This window comes from Saccoglossus kowalevskii, chromosome 15, assembly GCF_978046115.1.
Source record: "Saccoglossus kowalevskii chromosome 15, keSacKowa6.1, whole genome shotgun sequence".
Classification (NCBI taxonomy): Eukaryota; Metazoa; Hemichordata; class Enteropneusta; family Harrimaniidae; genus Saccoglossus; species Saccoglossus kowalevskii.
This window is the reverse complement of record NC_140655.1, coordinates 25,056,474-25,076,983: the sequence shown is the minus strand read 5'-3', so window position 1 is coordinate 25,076,983 and position 20,510 is coordinate 25,056,474. Positions and strand designations below refer to the sequence as shown.

The 20,510-nt window shown below is 33.5% G+C and overlaps 2 protein-coding genes across 2 annotated transcripts; one reads left to right on the top strand and one right to left on the bottom strand.

Moving 5' to 3' along the window:
• Positions 1-1,137: 1,137 nt before the first annotated feature.
• On the bottom strand, positions 1,138-7,702 carry LOC100375139 (short-chain dehydrogenase/reductase 3-like). The gene is made up of 7 exons (XM_002737336.4): positions 7,481-7,702; positions 5,654-5,819; positions 4,361-4,461; positions 3,646-3,762; positions 3,287-3,414; positions 2,312-2,437; positions 1,138-1,469 (listed from the first exon to the last, which is right to left on the bottom strand). The coding sequence occupies exons 1-7, from the start codon at positions 7,682-7,684 to the stop codon at positions 1,370-1,372; spliced, it is 942 nt and encodes a 313-aa protein (XP_002737382.1). The 5' UTR covers positions 7,685-7,702; the 3' UTR covers positions 1,138-1,369.
• LOC100374989 (selenocysteine lyase-like) lies at positions 7,295-20,224 on the top strand. Its single transcript, XM_085490614.1, has 13 exons — positions 7,295-7,370; positions 7,774-7,801; positions 8,203-8,312; positions 8,696-8,796; positions 12,513-12,663; positions 12,912-13,039; positions 13,772-13,933; positions 15,461-15,567; positions 15,727-15,763; positions 16,227-16,310; positions 16,987-17,086; positions 18,028-18,103; positions 19,898-20,224. Exons 2-13 carry the CDS (start codon positions 7,788-7,790, stop codon positions 20,043-20,045), a joined length of 1,218 nt encoding a protein of 405 aa, XP_085346740.1. The 5' UTR covers positions 7,295-7,370; positions 7,774-7,787; the 3' UTR covers positions 20,046-20,224.
• The last annotated feature ends 286 nt before the right edge of the window (positions 20,225-20,510 follow it).

Genomic DNA, 20,510 nt, shown 5'->3' with positions numbered 1-20,510 from the left:
TATGGAGATTGAAAGCAGTCACACTTGTGCATTTGTATGGAGATTGAAAGCAGTCACACTTGTGTCTGTATGGAGATTGTAAGCACTCACACTTGTGTATTTGTATGGAGATTGAAAGCAGTCACACTTGTGTACTTGTATGGAGATTGAAAGCAGTCACACTTGTGCATTTGTATGGAGATTGAAAGCAGTCACACTTGTGTCTGTATGGAGATTGTAAGCACTCACACTTGTGTCTGTATGGAGATTGTAAGCACTGACACTTGTGTCTGTATGGAGATTGTAAGCAGTCACACTTGTGTCTGTATGCAGATTGTAAGCATGTACATGCAAGTTGCAACAATTAATTACAACCGTAAGTGTACAGTAGAGTTTATTATTGCTATAATTACTACATAGTTCCTGAGATTCAGTGAATAGATCAGGTTTATCATGATTGAACTATAAACATTCAAAAATGAATCGCATAATTAATCTTATATTTACTGTTGTGAGAAAGTTGCACTGGCACCGGCACAAATTCTTCAAGACAACACCTTAAAAACTAATTTCAATGGCTTTGCAATAAATGTATCGCTTTCCTTGTATATTGACAAAAGTAGACAAATTTTAAATCTTTATTTTCTCACATAACAGAACACCATCAGATGAAAGTCTGGGTTGTCAATGGCAACCTCATCATTTCCACTTTACACATGATTATTAATAAATAAGATCAATATGTTCCAAGCACACTGCAACTTGTTGAAATGAACCACAGAACTTAACCTTTTAAATACCATGTTAATTTTTCCCGCCAACATTTTAGTTCAATATTTTACACCTTTTTATGTATTTTTCTAGTTTCTTCGGAGAAATGAACATAATTTCCCATTGACCTTTTTAAAAATATGGACAAAATTATGCAATTTTTTGTGGGAATAGTGACAAAGTTAACTTTGGCATTCAGGAGTTCAAGTTATTCTTTGCCATGACCAATTACATCTTGAAAGACTGAAAGGCAATGATCTTTACGGCCATCATGAATTCTATGTGGGTCCCATACTATGCATAGCAATATATATACATGTGAGTTAAATGCGGTTATTTACACAAAATTTAAACACATTAGAAACCATGTAGCCATGACAACCACCATCATTTAAATATTAACTTCTGAATCAAAAAAAGAAATGCTGATACAAAAAAGAATTGTTCCAAAGCTTATTTTCAGGACAAGCAGAGAACAGTTGGAAGCCATAACTTGTGATTGATGTTTGCAAAATATTCTTATTTGAATGCAATGTATGATTCCATAAAGCAGAACACTGAGCACACGTCTTTTCTTGGTTCATCATTTGGGCTTAGCTACGTCAAATCATAATAATAGCTAATTTTTATCTCCACCTTCATGGCCGACAAATGTCTCCATAGCAACCAGTGATCCTGTCATTTTCAGTATCTGCTTCCATGCTAATGTTGGTAAAAGACTGAAATAAAACAATTGTAAAGCCACTGTCAGTATCACTGGTAAGGATGTTGGCAGGCTACCAACTTATTAAATAAGACCAAAAATAATATACATAATTATATTTTTTTCCAAAATTGATACATACATGTAGATTACATGTTAGACATGTTAATTTAATTAAGATACAATTCATCACTATTCAGGATTTTTTTTACTTGGTATTCATTCATGGGACCAATGAAATAATACTCACTGACAAGCGAAATATTAAACCAGCAGCCTCCCAGCTGAGAGCTCTGCTGTTAGCAATGTACATTTCAATTACAGAATTGTAGATATCATTAGAAAATGAGTAATTCTAAGAGAGGTCCACCTGAGGTACCTACATTGTATATGTATAATATCAAAGCAATCAGACCACCCTTTTTTTCAACAAGAATTCATAAATATCACTTATCACCAAAATTGACAAAAATATTCATCAAAATTAGAGAATTAAAGATATCAACACGAAATGAAAAAATCTTAAATATATCAACACGAAATGAATAAATCTAAGTAAGGTCTATCCAAAGTATCAAACCATTCCGACTTGTGGTTTTCAAGAAGTAGTCAAAAAATAAATAGTTGAGATGGATGCACTATCAGTAAATATGATTAGCTATACTCGACAAAGTCAACAGCGGAGCTCAAAAAACTAACAGAGAGGATCAAAATCAAACTAGGGAAGCTCAGAAGAGCTATTTTCTCCTCCACTCCACTCCAGTGATACAGGCTCAGAAACTGCTGGTTTGATTTTGTACACCATCCTAAATAGTATTGACAATGCTGAGAAGAAAAGAGAATGATGATATGCAATACCTTTTCACAATTCCACTGAAATACATAATCCGGGGAATCATCAGTAATTGCTGATTTTTTCTAACAGCATGGACAATCTTCTCTGCAACATATTCTGAGGTTAAGCGTGGAAATAACAGAGGAAATCTAGAAAATAGAAATGGCGTATGTATTAGAGATGAACGATGCTGTGAAATATTTTATGCTGAAATTAGAATTAACCACTAATTAACTTTACTACATTAACAGTTTTATCAACAACTACACCATAAGAGTTGAAAGTTAAACCCATTCAACAACTCCATATTGGAAATAAAAGACAAGCAGCCTCTAGGCTGAGATAGCTCTGCTGTTAGCAATGCACATTTCAATTAAAGAACTGAAGATATCATTAGAAAAGAAACAAATCTGAGAGAGGTCTACCTACATGGATATGTATAATATCAAAAACAATCAAAGTGTTCTTTTAAAAGAAGTCGAAAATTAACACTTTTTACCAAAAATGTCAAAAATATTCATTAAAATTAGAGAATTGAAGACATCACCACGAAATGAACAAATATTAGAGAGGTCAACCTGTAGTTCCTATAAAATGTATGTATAATATCAAATCAATCGAACTTGCGGTTCTTAACAGGTCAAGTCAAAAATATCACTTTTTACCATTAGAGAATCAAAAATATCATCTCCACATTAACAAATCTGAGAGTGGCCCACATGCGACAAAGTCAACAGCAGAACTAAAAAGTTGATCTAGCTGAGTACTACCTCCCAATGTATCAGTCGGCAAATTAAAAAAAAAAAAGATTGTTTTTTTTTACTAAAAGTCCACTCACAGTCAGATATTTGGGTCTGGTATTATTTTGAATGGAACATAAAACATAAGCATGCTATCCCTTGTGAAAGAACAAAATAAAAGTGGATTATGACCTTGTGCCTTGACACAAATTTTAACTGTATCTGTACAGTCATAGTATTGTGTTGTTGAAATCTTACCGTGTGTTTACACCTTTAAACATACCAGTTTGGACAATATACGGACAAACAATGGTGCTGTGAATGCCATATCGCCTTTTGGAATGAATTTCTTGAATTAAAGATTCAGCAAACCCAACATTGGCAGCCTGGAATAAAATACAATAAGTTAGGCACCCCCAGGAACCGTGGTAACCAGACGTTGCATTTACTCCAAGCTTGATCATAATTATGTTTTTTTTTTCTATCATATTGGCACGTCTTTGTTATTAAATAATGTAAATACAGTACATGTTGTTGCCATAAGTCCAATTCTGTCTGTGGGCAAAAAATTGATACTCAAGAAGTTGACATGCAGGTATATATTTGGATGTACAAACCTTGGAAGCACTGTATGCTCCAGCACCGGGAAGCGCTTGATTTGCCAAAACTGAACTCATCGTAACAATATGGCCATGATTTCTGTCCATCATAGAGGGAAGAAAAGCTTTACAAGTCTGCAAAAATGAGATAAATTTGAGATTCACTATGAGTATATTTCATCTGAACTGAACTGGTGTGAGGTCTTTTATTTTCCATTCAATACCTACATATATAATATGCAGTTGCAAGCTAGCCTGACAAGGTTGCGTGAGTTGTGCCCTCTGCGGTGCTCCAAACCCAACACATGCCCGATAGAACGATGTAGTTTTTCACTTCCCCCATCGATTTTTTTGTCGGTACCAATCATCTCAATGAAAACAGTCTGTGATTTTTGCTAACAATGCAAACATGGCTTTGTCTCCCTGGTTACGAAAGCGCCACTCATGCCTACATGTCAGGCTAGTTACATGAATATAATTACCCAAATATGGACAAATTCAGTCAGCTGATTAATATGGAAATAAAGTACATGCATATAATTACCCAAATGTGGACAAATCTAGTAGTCACCTGATGAATATGGAAATAAGGTACATGCATATAATTACCCAAATATGGACAAATCCAGTCACCTGATGAATATGGAAATAAGGTAAATGCATATAATTACCCAAATATGGCCAAATCCAGTCAACTGATGAATATGGAAATAAGGTAAATGCATATAATTACCCAAATATGGCCAAATATATTTGTTTGTATTGTTTTCATAATGTCTTCATCTTTGGCTTCAACCAATGATTTATTACTATGCACAACACCGGCATTATTTACTGCAAAAAAAAAAATATTAAATAAATAATTAAATTGAACATTCATCATTTCTCTAAATTTATGGTTTACTTGCATTATTTAAGATAGAGTAACAGCTGTCTAAAACCAAACTCTTGCAGGTCTGAGAAAATTGTTTTGTTTTAGGGCAAGAAAACAAATTGTCATATTACTTGTGATTATGTGTGCCAGTTTGAAATTGCATATGAAACAACTTTTTTAAAGATTTTTTGTCAGTTTGAAAATTAAAGAAAAATAAAATGTTCAAAATTCATTTTCATGAAAAATTTAAATTTAATGACAATTTCACAACAAAACTAAACAAGCAACCTTGCGGTCAGTGGAGCTCTCTCTGAGGGACAGTGTTTGCTGTAATTGACAAGTGCAGAGGGCAGTGGCAGTTACTAGGTGGATAGGAGAAGTGGAATCCATGACAGTTTAGTAATTGTGGCAATGGTCACTGGAAGGACATATCCCTTACAAGGAAACATATTTGTGTATGTAATGCATGGATATGTATAATTGATGATGTGGGTGTACAGGAAATTGAAACTGAAACATGAAGTTGTTGTCACTATTACCAGAATATATACATGTGACTGAATTGGGAATAACAAAGTGACATGTCATTTGAGATAACCCTGACCTGGCCCGTGAGGATTTGGGGGAGGTGAACGTTGGCCCATTCAGTTCATTTTCCAAAACAATGTGTACTAAGAAAGCCTAGCTTCAAACTGATACAGTTGTCTACTGGAGTCCATGCATTATACATAGCCCATATATAACGTATGGGAAAGTGAGAAAAAAACAAAAAAATAATATAAATCTGACAAGAGGTTGTGAACATAAATGACAAAAATATTCCCCAAAAAATAGAGGTTTACATTTGATGTCATGAAATGAACAAATCTGACAGAGAGCCATCGGTGTGGTATAGCGAGGCAATCCAGATGACTAGTTTTAGTAAAGAAGTCGTTTGAAAGAAAACAGTTGACAAACGGTGTATGGCGGGCGGACGATAGGTCATCTTCGATGACAGCGGAGCTAAAAAAACTCATGCATGTGTATCAATTTTGAAAAACAAATTGACATTGACATGTATAAAGGAAGTCTGCTGAGAAAAAAGGTGAATAGCTTAGAAAAGGCTGGTAGCTATTAGAAACAAAAGGCAGTGAATAATAACAATGTAAATACCTAAGATAGTGACTGGTCCAACTTCTGACTCTACCTTTTTTGCTTGTTGGTATACTTCATCTTTTTCACTGACATCACACACATATAAGAACACCTTGGCACCGTATTCTGCCGCAGCATTCGATGTTGATAAAAGTGTTTCTGCAGTACGACCCCATAACACAATCTTAAAAGAAGACAAAAATAGTTAATAATTATCTTTAATTACAAGTATAACTCTCATAAAATGTATTTTACTTAGATATGCATGTTTTTTATATAAAATATTTTTAAATAAATAAATTTCATAAATTTCAATTAGCAATATTAATATTCTCCCTATTAATGTTTTCAAACTTTCAAGAAAATAGAAGTTATTTTTATTATAATGAAGATTATTGTTCCAAAATAATATACTGAGTATGTCAAATCTCTGTGCGACAGGTGCAGGGATGCGTCCAATTGAATACGAGCATGGCTTAAAAGGTGGTGGGTGGTAATTCTCAATTTTGTTAATGCTGCTCTATGTTTTGCATTTGTTACTGTTTTTATTTTATTTTTGTTTTTATTATCATCATGCATTTGTTCTTGACTCTTGTCTTCAGATACTTAATGCAAATTGCGTTAGATTGGTGACATGATGTTATAATTTGGATCATTATTTTCCCATGACTTATCCATTTCCACATAGTGCAATATACTGTAGAATACTTTATTTTCGCTTGGAATTTATTTTCGGTATTTTCGCTGAAGGGATGATTCCGTGAAAATAAAATCCAGCGAATATATTTGTTTTCCTATATTTCACATTATACTCATCAAAAATCTGTGAAAATAAATTCCAAGCAAAATGCCTTTTCAGCGAAAATAAATTCCAGCGAAAATAAAGTATTCCACAGTATTTTTGATACCAGATACCCAATTAAGTATACCTTTACTATCCATCTCTAAGCCAAGTCTGTATGCTTCATGGACTAGCGTGTTTTCATTCTATGTTTTTATTTTTAGCCAATATTTTATCATTTGTTTTATACTAGTCAGAAAAAAAGGTGTCTACCTAATTCTAAAATACATACCAAGTGACTGGCTTTCCAGTTTACCTGTAAAATGTATTTGCAAAATTTGTTATGAAATTTTTCCATAGGTAGCCCACTATCAAAAATATTTTTTATTTGTAGTACGCAGTCACTTGTCCAAATTTCGCTGCAATAGATTAGGATAGGTTTAACCATACTATCAAATAGTTTTAGGTATGTGTTTTCAGAGTATAACAACTGTTTTATTTTGAAGAAAGCTTTCATCGCTCTATGGCTGAGATCTTCTTGAGCTCTGATGAGTTTACCTACCAGTTTACCTACCAGTTGTGTTTAGTTTCAAACCTAGGTAAGAAGAGGATACATTTTCAAGTGATTTTCCATTAATTACAAATTTATGTTCTGTTTTGCCAGATTTATTGAAAATCATGATTTTATATTTTGATACATTTATTTCAAGTTTCTCATAATTATGTTTGCACTGAGTTTATAGCATTTTGAAGTCCGTTTTTTTACTTTGAGAGTAATACTAGATCATCTGCATATAATAAGCAAGAGATGGGACTAGTATAAAATGAGTTTTTGTGTGAAGATATGATCACATGTCAAAGGTCGTCTCATGCAGTTTACTTCCGGTATGCTGGGCTGCAACACATCGTGAAAACTAAAATGGCGTACTAGTCAAGACTTTACTAATTTAGAAGGTAACAACTTTACATAAGATAATCTAAAATTATTATTATTATTTAAAAACACCAACTAAAAATCAATAATCCATGATTTGTCGGTAAACACAACAATGTATTGCACTCACTTTTTTGCAACCCTGTTTTGCGAATTCGATCGCTAATGCTCGACCGATTCCCCTTCCACCGCCGGTTATCAACACAACGTCGTCACTAATGTCCTTGAGTCGTGCTGGCAATATCCATGAAAAAATCGATCGTATTATGGAGTAGAAAACACTAAAAATGACCCAGATGCCTTCCAGAAATAGTGACATCTTCGTGTCCGCCATGTTGGTATGTGTTGCCCGTTGGAAGCGGACGGTTCCATTTCGAACAAGGGGGTGGATTACATTATGTGTTACTTTGTTTTTATTTGTAGATTGCTAAATTACAATGGAAAAGAAAAGGTAAGAACCTTGTTTTTTCCCATTTATTTATTTGGTTATTTTTCAATAATTAAATAACTTAATTTTATTTCCCCCGCCCCATTTTGTTTGGGTTATGGGAACCAATTTTTAGACACAATAGAGCAGCAATAAGTTGGGATGCCCTAGAAGGAAATTGTTATACTGTAAATTTGTTAGTTTCACTTGCATCACTGTTTCGATACTTTGAGTAATTTCACGAACTTGGCAAGAAAACAATGAGTTCTATTGTTATTTCACATATTCATTGGTGAAAATAGCAAAATTTAAAACCAGTGAATAATTTATGCATTTACAGTGTTTAATCAAAGGGAGCCCTGTGGTTTAATATGTAAACCAGAACATAAAGTTTGACAATAATTAATTTCTACTGCTCCCACCAGTATTTATTTGGATTACAATGCCACAACACCACTTGAACCAGACGTACTGAGTTCCATTCAGCTAGCGTTACAAGATGCCTGGGGGAACCCAAGTAGTGCACACTCTGCAGGTAAGTTATGATTTGTCTAACACCGAGAAAACAAAAACAGGATTATGATTTGTGCTAATTATACAACAGAAGTTGGTTAAATTCAATTAGCTTTCTAGTTATGTCAAATGTATTTCCTATTTTCATGTAACAATATTTATTGACTGCTTTTGGCATCCCACTTATTCCTAAAACACTTTGCTTAGTTTATCCAGACTATGATTTGCTTCACAGAAAAAAACAACGTTTAATATTTAATAATTAATGTTTTTGAACTTCAATCATTAAAAAAACATCTACCATATGTGAAATAATTTTTTTTTTAAAACCAAACTATAATTGAGCTTTTGTTGTTGTTTTTTCTTATGTGAATTTTTGTCTGTTGTATTACTTCAATATTTTAGGTCAAAAAGCCAAGTCTATCATCGTGAAATCCAGAGCTTTTATTGCTGAAATGATCAATGCAAGAAGTGATGACATCATCATTACATCTGGAGGAACAGAGGTACCAGAATTCAATTTTAATTTCCAATTAATTTAGCATGCACTTAGAGTTCATTAATTTAACCTTTTCACCACCAGACTTTCTCTGCCAAATTTGGTGGTGGTGAAAAGGTTAATACCCAATGAAGATTCTTTAGATTCTCACAAGTTTTCCTCTTTCAACTCTGAGCGATCATTTTAATAAAGCTTAAAGCAAATCCTCAATTAAGATTGCAGCAGCCATGTGTATTGACATGTTGAGAGACAGTAACTACTGGGAAAGGGTCTTTCCTCATATTTCGTCGGCATCTTGTTTTTAGTCCCCGTTCGGACGAAGTCCGAAAACGGGGACTATTAATTGAGGTTCGTTTCGTCCGTCCGCCCATCCATACGTACGTACGTCCAAGGCTATATCTCAGACACCCATTGACGGATTTCATTCAAACTTTACATGAAGACAATACATAATGTCTTACATATGCGCGTCAAGTTACTTTATGATTGGAGGAAAAATGACCGACTGTAAAATTTGCTATTTCTGATACTTAAACGTGTCCCCAGCAGTTTCTCAGAGATGACTGGGCCGATTTGAATCTAAGTTGGTATGATGATCATACATATTGGGTTGTAGGTGCATGTCATTTTTTTTTTCGTGATTCAAACAAATATAGCTGACTGGCGCCCATCTTGTTTTTCATGGTACCCATGCTACTTTATCTTGAATGCAATGAACGTTTCTGTTTAAATTTTGTACAAAGACAGTATACCAATATATACATGTACATCAACATGAACATTATTTTTGTAATTTGATTCAATATGGCCGGCCAATGCCCAATTTTCATCTCCTATTCATCTCCTATTAATGGTTTTAATCTAATCTCAATGACTTCATCAGCATCAAATTTATATGTCAGATCACAAAAATTTTGAACGGGGACTGTGTCACTTGTTACTTCTGTTTTGCTTTAAAAGTGACTTTTTAATTATTTGTTATGAGCAGATTCTCAAAATAAAAACTATTATTATACATCTGTCACCGTAATGCCATAAGTTACAGTGTGCTGTAATTTTTGCATTATTTTACTGGGTATTTTCATCCTATCATATTAGGAAATGCGAATTCCAAATATGGAATGATTAGGTGCGTAAGCGTCCTCTAATAATAAAAACAAACATGGCTGGCACCAGGGTTTGACCGAACACACAAAGAAGTCACTGATTCTGCTCTAAACATTTTGGATTTCAGCATTCCCATGATGTATCCTTGGAAGGAAAAGATGTATAATAAGAAGGTTATTATGAGGATACCTCAAAGTATGCACTCAGACAGTACATCGTCGCATTGAAATTCGGTGCAGGTCGGTCGATACTCCCACTGTACTGTCTTTGTGCATACTTTAAGGTATCCTCGTAATAACCTCATATTATAAAATTGTTACCAGTAAGTACATCATAAAGTGCTACTGCAGATATTTTGAGGTTTGGGCCGAATTGAAGATTACATGTCATTTCTTCAGGCTGTCATTATTATGAGTATTCCTATTAGAATACAGAATATGAAACAACATATGGGGATCATTGGTCAATTTTGCAAGAAATAAACCTGAAATGTACATTTTCCTATTTTTGAGGTAAAATTCTTTCTTCATATCTTGAAATTTTGCTTGACGACAGGATAAAAACATATTGTATTTATTATTATTGATATGAATCTTAATATTATTAAAACATCTCAAAAATTTGACATTCAAATTAGCAGCTTACCATATATTATTGAGATATTATTTCTTCTATTATGTGAATTCATTCTTCCTTGCACCAACCACAGAACAGGAGGTAGCTTTGTCATTAAGCCATCTTGATCAGAACAAATCGTCAGGCTATGACTGTTTACCGACACGACTTCTTGTAGATGGAGCTGATATCATTTGTAAACCACTTTGTTTTATTTTTAATTTATCATTTTTACAGGGACATTTTCCAAATGCATTAAAAATGGCAAAGGTAACGCCCATCTACAAAAAAGGCCCAAACAATATCCCTGGAAACTATAGGCCAATCTCAGTGTTACCCCTTATTAGCAAGGTTCTAGAATAAATAGTTAACAAACAACTACTGCATTATTTGGAGAAAGAGAAAATTCTTTACAAGCATCAATACGGGTTTCGTAATAAATTCAGCACTAAGCTTTCCCTAACCAATTTAATAAACACACTACTCCTTCAAATTGACGAGGGCAAGCCAATTATTGGAATATTTATCGATTTTACAAAAGCTTTTGATACTATTAATCATACAATTTTGCTGGAAAAAATGGGTCATTATGGTATACGCGGGCTTCCAAATAAGTGGTTTAAAAGTTATCTAGAAGATAGATCACAATTCATTTTTTCAAATAGTGTTTCATCTGGGCAACTTCCTATATCATGTGGTGTACCACAAGGTTCAGTACTTGGCCCTACCTTATTTCTTTTATACATTAATGATTTCCCAAACTCTACAAATTTTTTTAATTTCAGACTCTTTGCTGATGACTCCAGTTTGTTTCATTCTTTTTCACCAGGGGCAGATATTGATTTGCGTATTATTAACAAACATTTAAACAGTGTTGTACACTGGTGTGATGCAAATAAGTTGACTATCAATTGTTCAAAAACAAAATATATGATCATCAGTGGTAGGCGTATGTGTGTGACAGTAAGAGGTGCCCTGTCTATAAAAAACAACGTACTATAAGAGACTGAATCAGCAACTTTCGTAGGGGTGGAAATTGATAAATATCTGACCTGGGATAATCACATTTCAAAGATCAATAAAACTATTAGGAAAAAGACGGGTATTCTTTTAAAATTAAGACATTATGTCCCACGGCATTTTCTCCTTTTGTTATACAAAACGTTGATTCAGCCTCATATCACCTATGGTTTAGAAGTTTGGGGTAGTACATACCCGTCAAATCTTAAAGTTATACATACCGCACAAGAAATGATAGCCAGAATTATAACGTTTTTCGACTTTACTGCGCATGCTCCACCAATTTTTAATACTCTTCAAATTCTTGATATTTTTAAACTTCATAAGTCATTACTTTTAAGTTTTATGTATGATATAACTCATGAGAATCTCCCACAATCAATGTCAACATATAATTTGCAGTATTTACATCATAAATATAGAACACGACAAAGATGTCGAAATGATTTACTTGTACCTAGAATGAACACAGTAGCGGGGACATTTGCAATATCTTATTTAGGGGCCAAACTTTGGAACAGCATATCAATTTCTTTAAGGTCTAAACAAAAACTTACATTCAAAAATACTATACGGGAAAATTTAATGTCAGAGTATTTAGAATAGAACTAATATTTATTATAAATGTATGTATATACATATATATATATATATATATTATTATATTATCATATTTGTTTATTTGAAATATACTGAGGTGTAACCTACTGTCAGTCTTAACTTAAGTCATTAAATTCAAGTTATGTCAGGGATCTGACTCGACTTTTAAGCTATTTCAGATTCCATTTTACCTAGACTGCATGTACAATTTTGAGTATTGTATGAAATATTTTCTAGGTAAATAAATTATTATTATTATTATTATTATAACAATGGGAAGTTGTTTCCCATAATGCATTGCACATACAAGCAGTAAAATACTCAGTAGTGTAACATTTTATTTTGCCTCAAACTAACTTTATATTTTCGTTCCGACTGTAGGCAAATAATTTGGTGTTCCATACAGCGATGAGATATTATGCCGAGATGTCATCATCGGTGAATCACAGTTTACCTCATGTAGTAACGTCTAATCTAGAACACGATTCAATCAAGCTAGTGGTGGAACACTTTGTCAAGGAAAATAAAATGGGTATGTGTATGCATGAGACTGCCATTTCCAATTACAGCATTTCACAGTAAGGTTAAAAAACGAGAACCAGATATTATAGTGAATGACATAAAGCTGTGGTTGTTTTGTTTTTAAATTGTTTATACATTTTTTAAATATGCATTTTAGAAATCAAAATGAATGTTAGAATTTCAATTGATCAATCAATATATTTTATTCAACATCATTAACATAGTTAATACATGTTTCACTAATGGTATTTTTTTCAGAGGCTACTTTTGTCACAGCATCTAAACTGACTGGTCGAGTGGAAGTAAATGACATCATCTCTGCAATCAAACCGAATACATGCCTCGTTACTGTTATGATGGCTAATAATGAGACAGGTGTAATACAGGTAATGCGAGCCATACTACTGTAAAATACTTTATTTTAGCTGGAATTAATTTTTGCTGAATAGACTTTTACAGTGTTTTGTATGAAATTTATTTTTACTGATTTTTGACGAGTTGAATGGGATTACCCATAATTCTATGTGGTTAATACTAAGACATACTGTAAAGTACTTTATTTTAGCTGGAATTAATTTTCGCTGAAATAGTTTTTTAGGCATTTTGTATGGAATTTATTTTCAATGATTTTTGACAGTTGAATGTGAAATATAGGAAAAAAGGTATATTCGCTGGATTTTATTTTCACTGAATCAGCCCTTCCTTCAGCCCTAAATTCCAAGCGGAAATAAAATATTTTACAGTAATTTGAATATCGAGCCATTCAATATATTGATTCACATAGATTTACTTGATAAGAATGTGAATGCTATTTCAATGGCAAAGTCACTTTTCACAAAATAAACCTGTATAACCAAGAATGATCATGATATTTAGTGATGACTAAATATGTCTATTTTATTCTAAATTACTAAAAAAAATATAGAAAAGTACATAAAAATGTGTAAAAATATTGCACCAACATTTTGGTGGAAATTATAAGTGGCACTTTTCAAACATGTCCGTCGTCTTGGAAATGCCGCTAATTTACGACACATACACCATAATTTATTGAGACAACAGATATATAGTAATGATAATTAATCTATATTTATAAATGTTTTTAATTTTTCATACAGCCGATTGCTGAAATCTCAAAAGCTGTCAAGTCTATAAAGAGAAATCCTAGATCTGAAGTGTTTAGGATACTGATACATACAGATGCTGCCCAGGCTATTGGTAAGATTCCAGTGGATGTAGAAGAGTTAGGTGTGGACTATCTCACCATTGTTGGGCATAAGGTAAATGTAATCCTGTTTAGTAATATTCCTTTATGTGCCATGAACAACTGATCAGAAGTGGTTGAAGTGATAGAAGCAAAGTGCAAGACTGTAAAATAAATTTAAAACTGATAATTTAATCCGGGAGAAATTTTAAAAAAGTATGAGATATGAAAACTAGGATTCAAAGGTGTAACTAGTTTTAGTTTTCTTGTTAATGAGAAGAAACATCAACTTGAAGGTGGATTGACATTATCTGAGTATGGCTGTTTTCTGCCAGATGGTTGATTACTCGGGGAAAATATCAAAAATATAAAACTATTGTTTAGCAAAAACAGCAATTATCGGTATCCTCGGGAGCGGACATCCGGGCATTTTCACCGCCTGCCAACCCTTGCGGTGAAAGCAAAGGCCAAAAACTCGCAGAAAACGGTACTTTGGGATGGTTGTTGAGACTGCCCTGAACAGTGTAACAAGATTAGCCCTACGTGTGTAACATATATAAATTTGGTTGTTCAGGATTACTTCAAAGTTGAGTTTGTGTTGTTTTCTCGAATTTTCACCGGCTCGACCGGCGTTTCACAGCAGCGTGCACAGAGCCCATAGAAATGCATGGTACAGTGGTGCGCGTCTTAGCTACATGAAACATCTTGTGATGTAGCTCCGCCCCGAGGATATACAAACTTTACCTGACTTTTTTGTTGCAAGTTCTAAAGTAGTTGTAGCACAAATTGGGTGACATTAGGATGAGTTAGCTGTAAATACCACAAAGTACACTTGTTTGTTTATATTTCTTTGCCTAGCAATCAGCTGGACTGTCAGCTTGTAACATCTTAATAGACCATTTTCCGTTCACTGCGAGAATCACGCGTTATGCGTGAAATCGAACGTAAAAACAGGACAAACAAAGGTCATAGCGTCGTAGTCGCGTCAAACATCGCGTGGGATTCAACAAACGCGAAAGTATTTCGGGGATATTTCCATGCTTAATAATGTGCTGTCCACATTTGATGATAGGCAATTTCGATTAAGTAAGGGTATTCGGAAGCAATATTCCTCTGTCGAAGATCGGCCGGTCAATGTACATGTAAGCTACGAAATAAAGAAATTCTAGTTCAAAATCAAATCGTTCGATTTTTGCGGCAGATGTTCGACGCGCTTCTTTCATGCATCTCGCGAGATCTCGCAATTGTACGGAAAATCACCAATTAGTAACCACATTATTCCGCAATGAAATTATTTCCCCCTTTTTTTACGTTTACAATGAGATCATTATCAGCTATCATTTAAAACTTGTTTATCAGTAACAAAAATACGCTTCACCACAAAATGGCTAGAGAGATACCTAACTGGTGTTCTAACTGCAAGAAACTCTGGGAAAGAGAATGGGGGAGATGGGATGTGTGCTCTGTATTCATGGCTCCACTAAAACCTTTGTTACTAATACATGCATATCCAATGCATAAAATATACCTTAAAAATATCAGAAATAATTAACAAAAGATGCTACTACTACTTACTATATGTTGTAATTTTTATTATATATAGTTTTATGGTCCTCGTATTGGTGCATTGTATGCGAAGGAGCCAGGATGTACAACACCAATTTATCCTATGCTGTTTGGTGGAGGTCAGGAAAGAAATTTCAGACCAGGGTAGGAAAAGTGTATTTTTTTTATTACAATATATAATTTGTGAATTCATCAGAATATTCACTGAAAATTGATAACATTTATCATTTTTCAAAAGTGGGAGGAATGTAAACAGTTCCTTGTTTGTAAAATGTTTACAGTAAATATTGCATTTCTCTGCAGAACTGAAAATACTGGAATGATAGCTGGACTAGGAAAGGTGAGTGTTTAGTACAAAAATTGAAGTACTGCAGTTATGATTTAATCTAGAAAACAGATTAAAACTGTTGCCGTAACTCAGTAAATGATTGGTTAATTGTCTAGATGTTAGTGTTTTATAGCCAATGAGAATCATTCTTCTATTTCATTCACAAACTCTGCATACATGTATACTATGAGCTTATTGCATGGATTCTGCAAATTATGTACATCAAACATATTGGAAATATTGGATATTCTTTCCATATTTGGAATTCACATTTCCTAATAAGATGCAGATTCCTGGTGCAATATACCACTAATTAATGGCACGCTGTCACTTATGGTGATCGAAACAGTGACAGATGTATAATTATATATATTATATAATGAACTGCAAGCTTAGTATTAAATGCAACTCACACATCACTGTTGGTACAATGTAATATGGTTATTTTTATGGTTACTATCCTGTTTCTTTTTAGGCAGCAGAACTTGTGGTCAGGAATATCACTAAATATGAACATGAAATGAGGAAAATAAGGGACTATTTGGAAGAAAAATTAACAGTACGTAGTTCTTACCCATTGTCATTAATTTAAAATCATTTTTTGTTACTTTTCAGAAAATGTAAACCCACATAATTTTTTTCTTTTATTTAAAATTTTTTTTTTTATTATCGTGGAAAAGTATCGGTAGTTATGTTCAAAAAGTTGATTCATAGTGCAGAATTGGAAATTTAAACATAAAGATTTTATCATTGAAATTACATAAGAAATTCTTTCATACAAACATGCACAATGTAAACAGTGAGATCAACTTTTAAATAGTGTAAAACATGTCTTTTTAGCTAGCATGTTTGTTTAGCTAATTTAGTTAGCTAATCCACAATTTTGCAAAATTAAGATGTCACTAATTAGAATAGAGTATATTCTCATAGTAAGATTATTTGCACTTTAGCTAAATTAAGAATCAGTTAATTCAAGTCAAATTCGCTAAAATGACATGTAGCAATTTAAACATGTTTTACAGTAGTGACAGTTGGCATTAAATACACCTCTTCTGTAAGCCATGTCCTCCAGTGACAGCAAAGTTGTTTGCATCGACAGCCATCTTACATCTAATATTAGTACTCGTACATTTCACTGAATCGCATTGGAAAAGGATTTGCCAGAATCTTAAAATTTTAGTGATGGTGCATGATACTCCTAAATATAGCAGATCATATATTGGTCCACTTTACAGGTGGAGTTTGGAGAGAGAGTTCATTTTAATGGTAGATACGCTGAGAGTGAAAGGCTACCTAACACATGTAATGTATCTATTCAAGGGCCAGGCTTAGAAGGTAAGTATATGGTATACAAGTATACTTTAAACTTGGGGCTAATCTGCACTGGCTCGGAAGGTTGTAAATGATTAGCTAGTTTGAATTTGCATAACAATACTGACAATGAACGTGCATTCAACGCCACAAGTTTTTTTGTTTTTTTAGCCAATCAGAATTCATCTTCCGAGCCAGTACAGATCAGCCGTAAACTTGTTACAACAAACTTTTTTTGAGGGGGGGGCGCTTCCTTTTAGTTCGATATAGTGAAGTGTTCACTATAGGAAAGCACAATAATATTTTGGGTTTGTTGTGAGTAGGAGACATGCAATGTGTTTATTATCAGGAAATTCATTATAAAGGTGTTCATTATAACAAGGTTACCGTATAAATCTCTCATGGGCTGATTAATGTTGCCATGTGTGGGGAATGATAGATTGGCTTAAGTTGGCATTGATATAAAAACAACGTGGAATAACATCAGAATGCAGATAAAAACAAGAACTTAATTAGATTTTCTCGAAATTATAGAGACTGAAAACAATATTGTATATTTCTCTGGACAGGATAAGAGTGCAATTACCAGTATAGCTAGACCATTTTTTGTGGTGAAAATTGAAAGTTTAGGACATTTTTAGGGCATGGCAAAGAGTCATCTTATAGACTACAATGAAAGTCAGTCTTCGTGAAATGATTGAATTATCAAACATTTGAGTGTAAATTTATTGGTGAAAAAGTTATCTTGATATATGTTACAGATATGTATAGTAATTGGTAGTTAAATGTACAAAATATATGAACACATGTCTATTGATTTTATTTTTATTATTGTTTTTTATTTTTATTATTATTTTTCATTGTAAATAAAATCATATAATGGTTGCTGGACATTTTTGCGACATGTCTATAGGAGTCATAGGTCATTAATAAATAAATTTGACAGTAACGTTTTTTTCTTACAGGATATAAAATACTTCAACAAACAAAGCATCTTCAAGCAAGTGTAGGTGCAGCATGTCATTCTGAAAAACATTCCTCGTAAGTTTGAAGTTTGAAAAGCATTTACTGTGTACATGTACGCATTCTCAGTGTACATGTAAGCATTCACTATGTGCATGTAAGCATTCACTGTGTATGTAAGCATTCACTGTGTACATGTAAACATTCACTGTGTATGTAAGCGTTCACTGTGTACATGCAAGCATTCACTGTGTACATGTAAGCATTCACTGTGTACATGTAAACATTCACTGTGTACATGTAAACATTCACTGTGTACATGTAAACATTCACTGTGTATGTAAGCATTCACTGTGTATGTAAGCATTCACTGTGTACATGTAAGCATTCACTGTGTGCATGTAAGCATTCACTGTGTATGTAAGCATTCACTGGGTACATGTAAGCATTCACTGTGTACATGTAAACATTCACTGTGTACATGTAAACATTCACTGTGTATGTAAGCATTCACTGTGTATGTAAGCATTCACTATGTAAGAATTCACTGTACATGTAAGCGTTCACTGTGTATGTAAGCATTCACTGTATATGTAAGCATTCACTGTGTACATGCAAGCATTCACTGTGTATGTAAGCATTCACTGTGTACATGTAAGCATTCAATGTGCATGTAAGCATTCACTGTGTATGTAAGCATTCACTGTACATGTAAGCATTCACTGCGTACATGTAAGCATTCACTGTATATGTAAGCATTCACTGTGTATGTAAGCATTCATTGTGTATGTAAGCATCCACTGTATATGTAAGCATTCACTGTGTACATGCAAACATTCACTGTGTACATGCAAGCATTCACTGTGTATGTAAGCATTCACTGTGTACATGTAAGCATTCACTGTGTACATGTAAGTATTCACTGTGTACATGTAAGTATTCACTGTGTACATGTAAGCATTCACTGTGTATGTAAGCATTCACTGTGTATGTAAGCTTTCACTGTGTACATGTAAGCATTCACTGTGTACATGTAAGCATTCACTGTGTATGTAAGCATTCACTGTGAACATGCAAGCATTCACTGTGTATGTAAGCATTCACTGTGTACATGTAAGAATTCACTGTGTACATGTAAGCATTCACTGTGTACATGTAAGCATTCATACTGCCTACATACATGCTTGAATTTGATAAATTTTTAATACTAAAACAACAGCAATTTGACCATCTTATATTGGATCGTGAAATGAATAGAAATGCATGTTTGACATGATATATGATGTATATATAAAGTTTTAACATAACTGGTCATGTCCAGAACAGCATTTGTTAAACCAAAATGGCTGCTAGTCAGCCATTTTGAATCCAATCAGAAAAACAAACAGGCATGCATGGGGGTCCCATATTGTCCAATGTTCCAAGTTTTAACAAAATCTGTCCATACATGACCAGGATTCAGTTCAAGAATAAGAATTTTTAACATTTTAACATTTGACCATCATGAATCAAATCGTGAAACTATTGAATACACATATGTAGATGCACAATTTATACATGAAATTTAAATGTAATTGGTCCAGGCATGTCAGAGATACAGGTGGACAAACAAATGAACAAACGAAAGTCAAAACATAAAAGTCTGGCCTCGTTTTCTGAACAGGGACTTATAATTTTCTTTTATTCGTTATAGTATAAATCAGAAATATGGTTAAGGGTTATTTTCAGGGCCTAATTAAGTCTTTATAAATGTCACACACTGGAATATCTGTAATTTGTCCTGCATCTCGAAATGAATCGGTGATTGCCGAGGTGATCTATGAAGTGTCTGTTCAAAGAAGTTTCACAATTATATTTTGTTTATATTTTCAGCCCTTCCCATATTTTATTAAGTATTGGTGTTCCGTACGATGTTGCCAGCAACGCTATTAGATTGAGTATAGGAAGAGATACAACCACAGATGACATCGATTTAGTTGTCAGTGAAATCAAACAAGCAGTACAGAATCTTGAAAAATAATAAAGGAGATAAAAATAAAAATATTATTATGCTAAGTATATTGTGTATTTGATGAGTACATGTATTTAGGATTTTCTAGAATCCCTATAATCAATTGCTGCACGCGCATGTTATCAACTTTTTTTTGTGTAGATCACCAATGGGCGTTCATAAAAATAAACTACTCATATTACACTGCATACCAGATTTGTATCATGATGGGTCACTTGTTACATCACCAATCACCTACTTAGCCTAGTTAGTAGAGTGACTGTACCATGACTTGTCTGATCTGAAGAAACTGTCATGGGTCTGACTCCTGGGTCTTACCACTAGAAAAATATATATCTTTTAAAATGTGAGAGTGAAACTTTTTGACTGGCCATTAAACGGACATTTTTTTCAACAAAGAAACACTGTTTAAAAAATTGTCAATTGACAGTCACTAAGGCTGAATGAATTATTATTTATAACCAACTGTCCAAC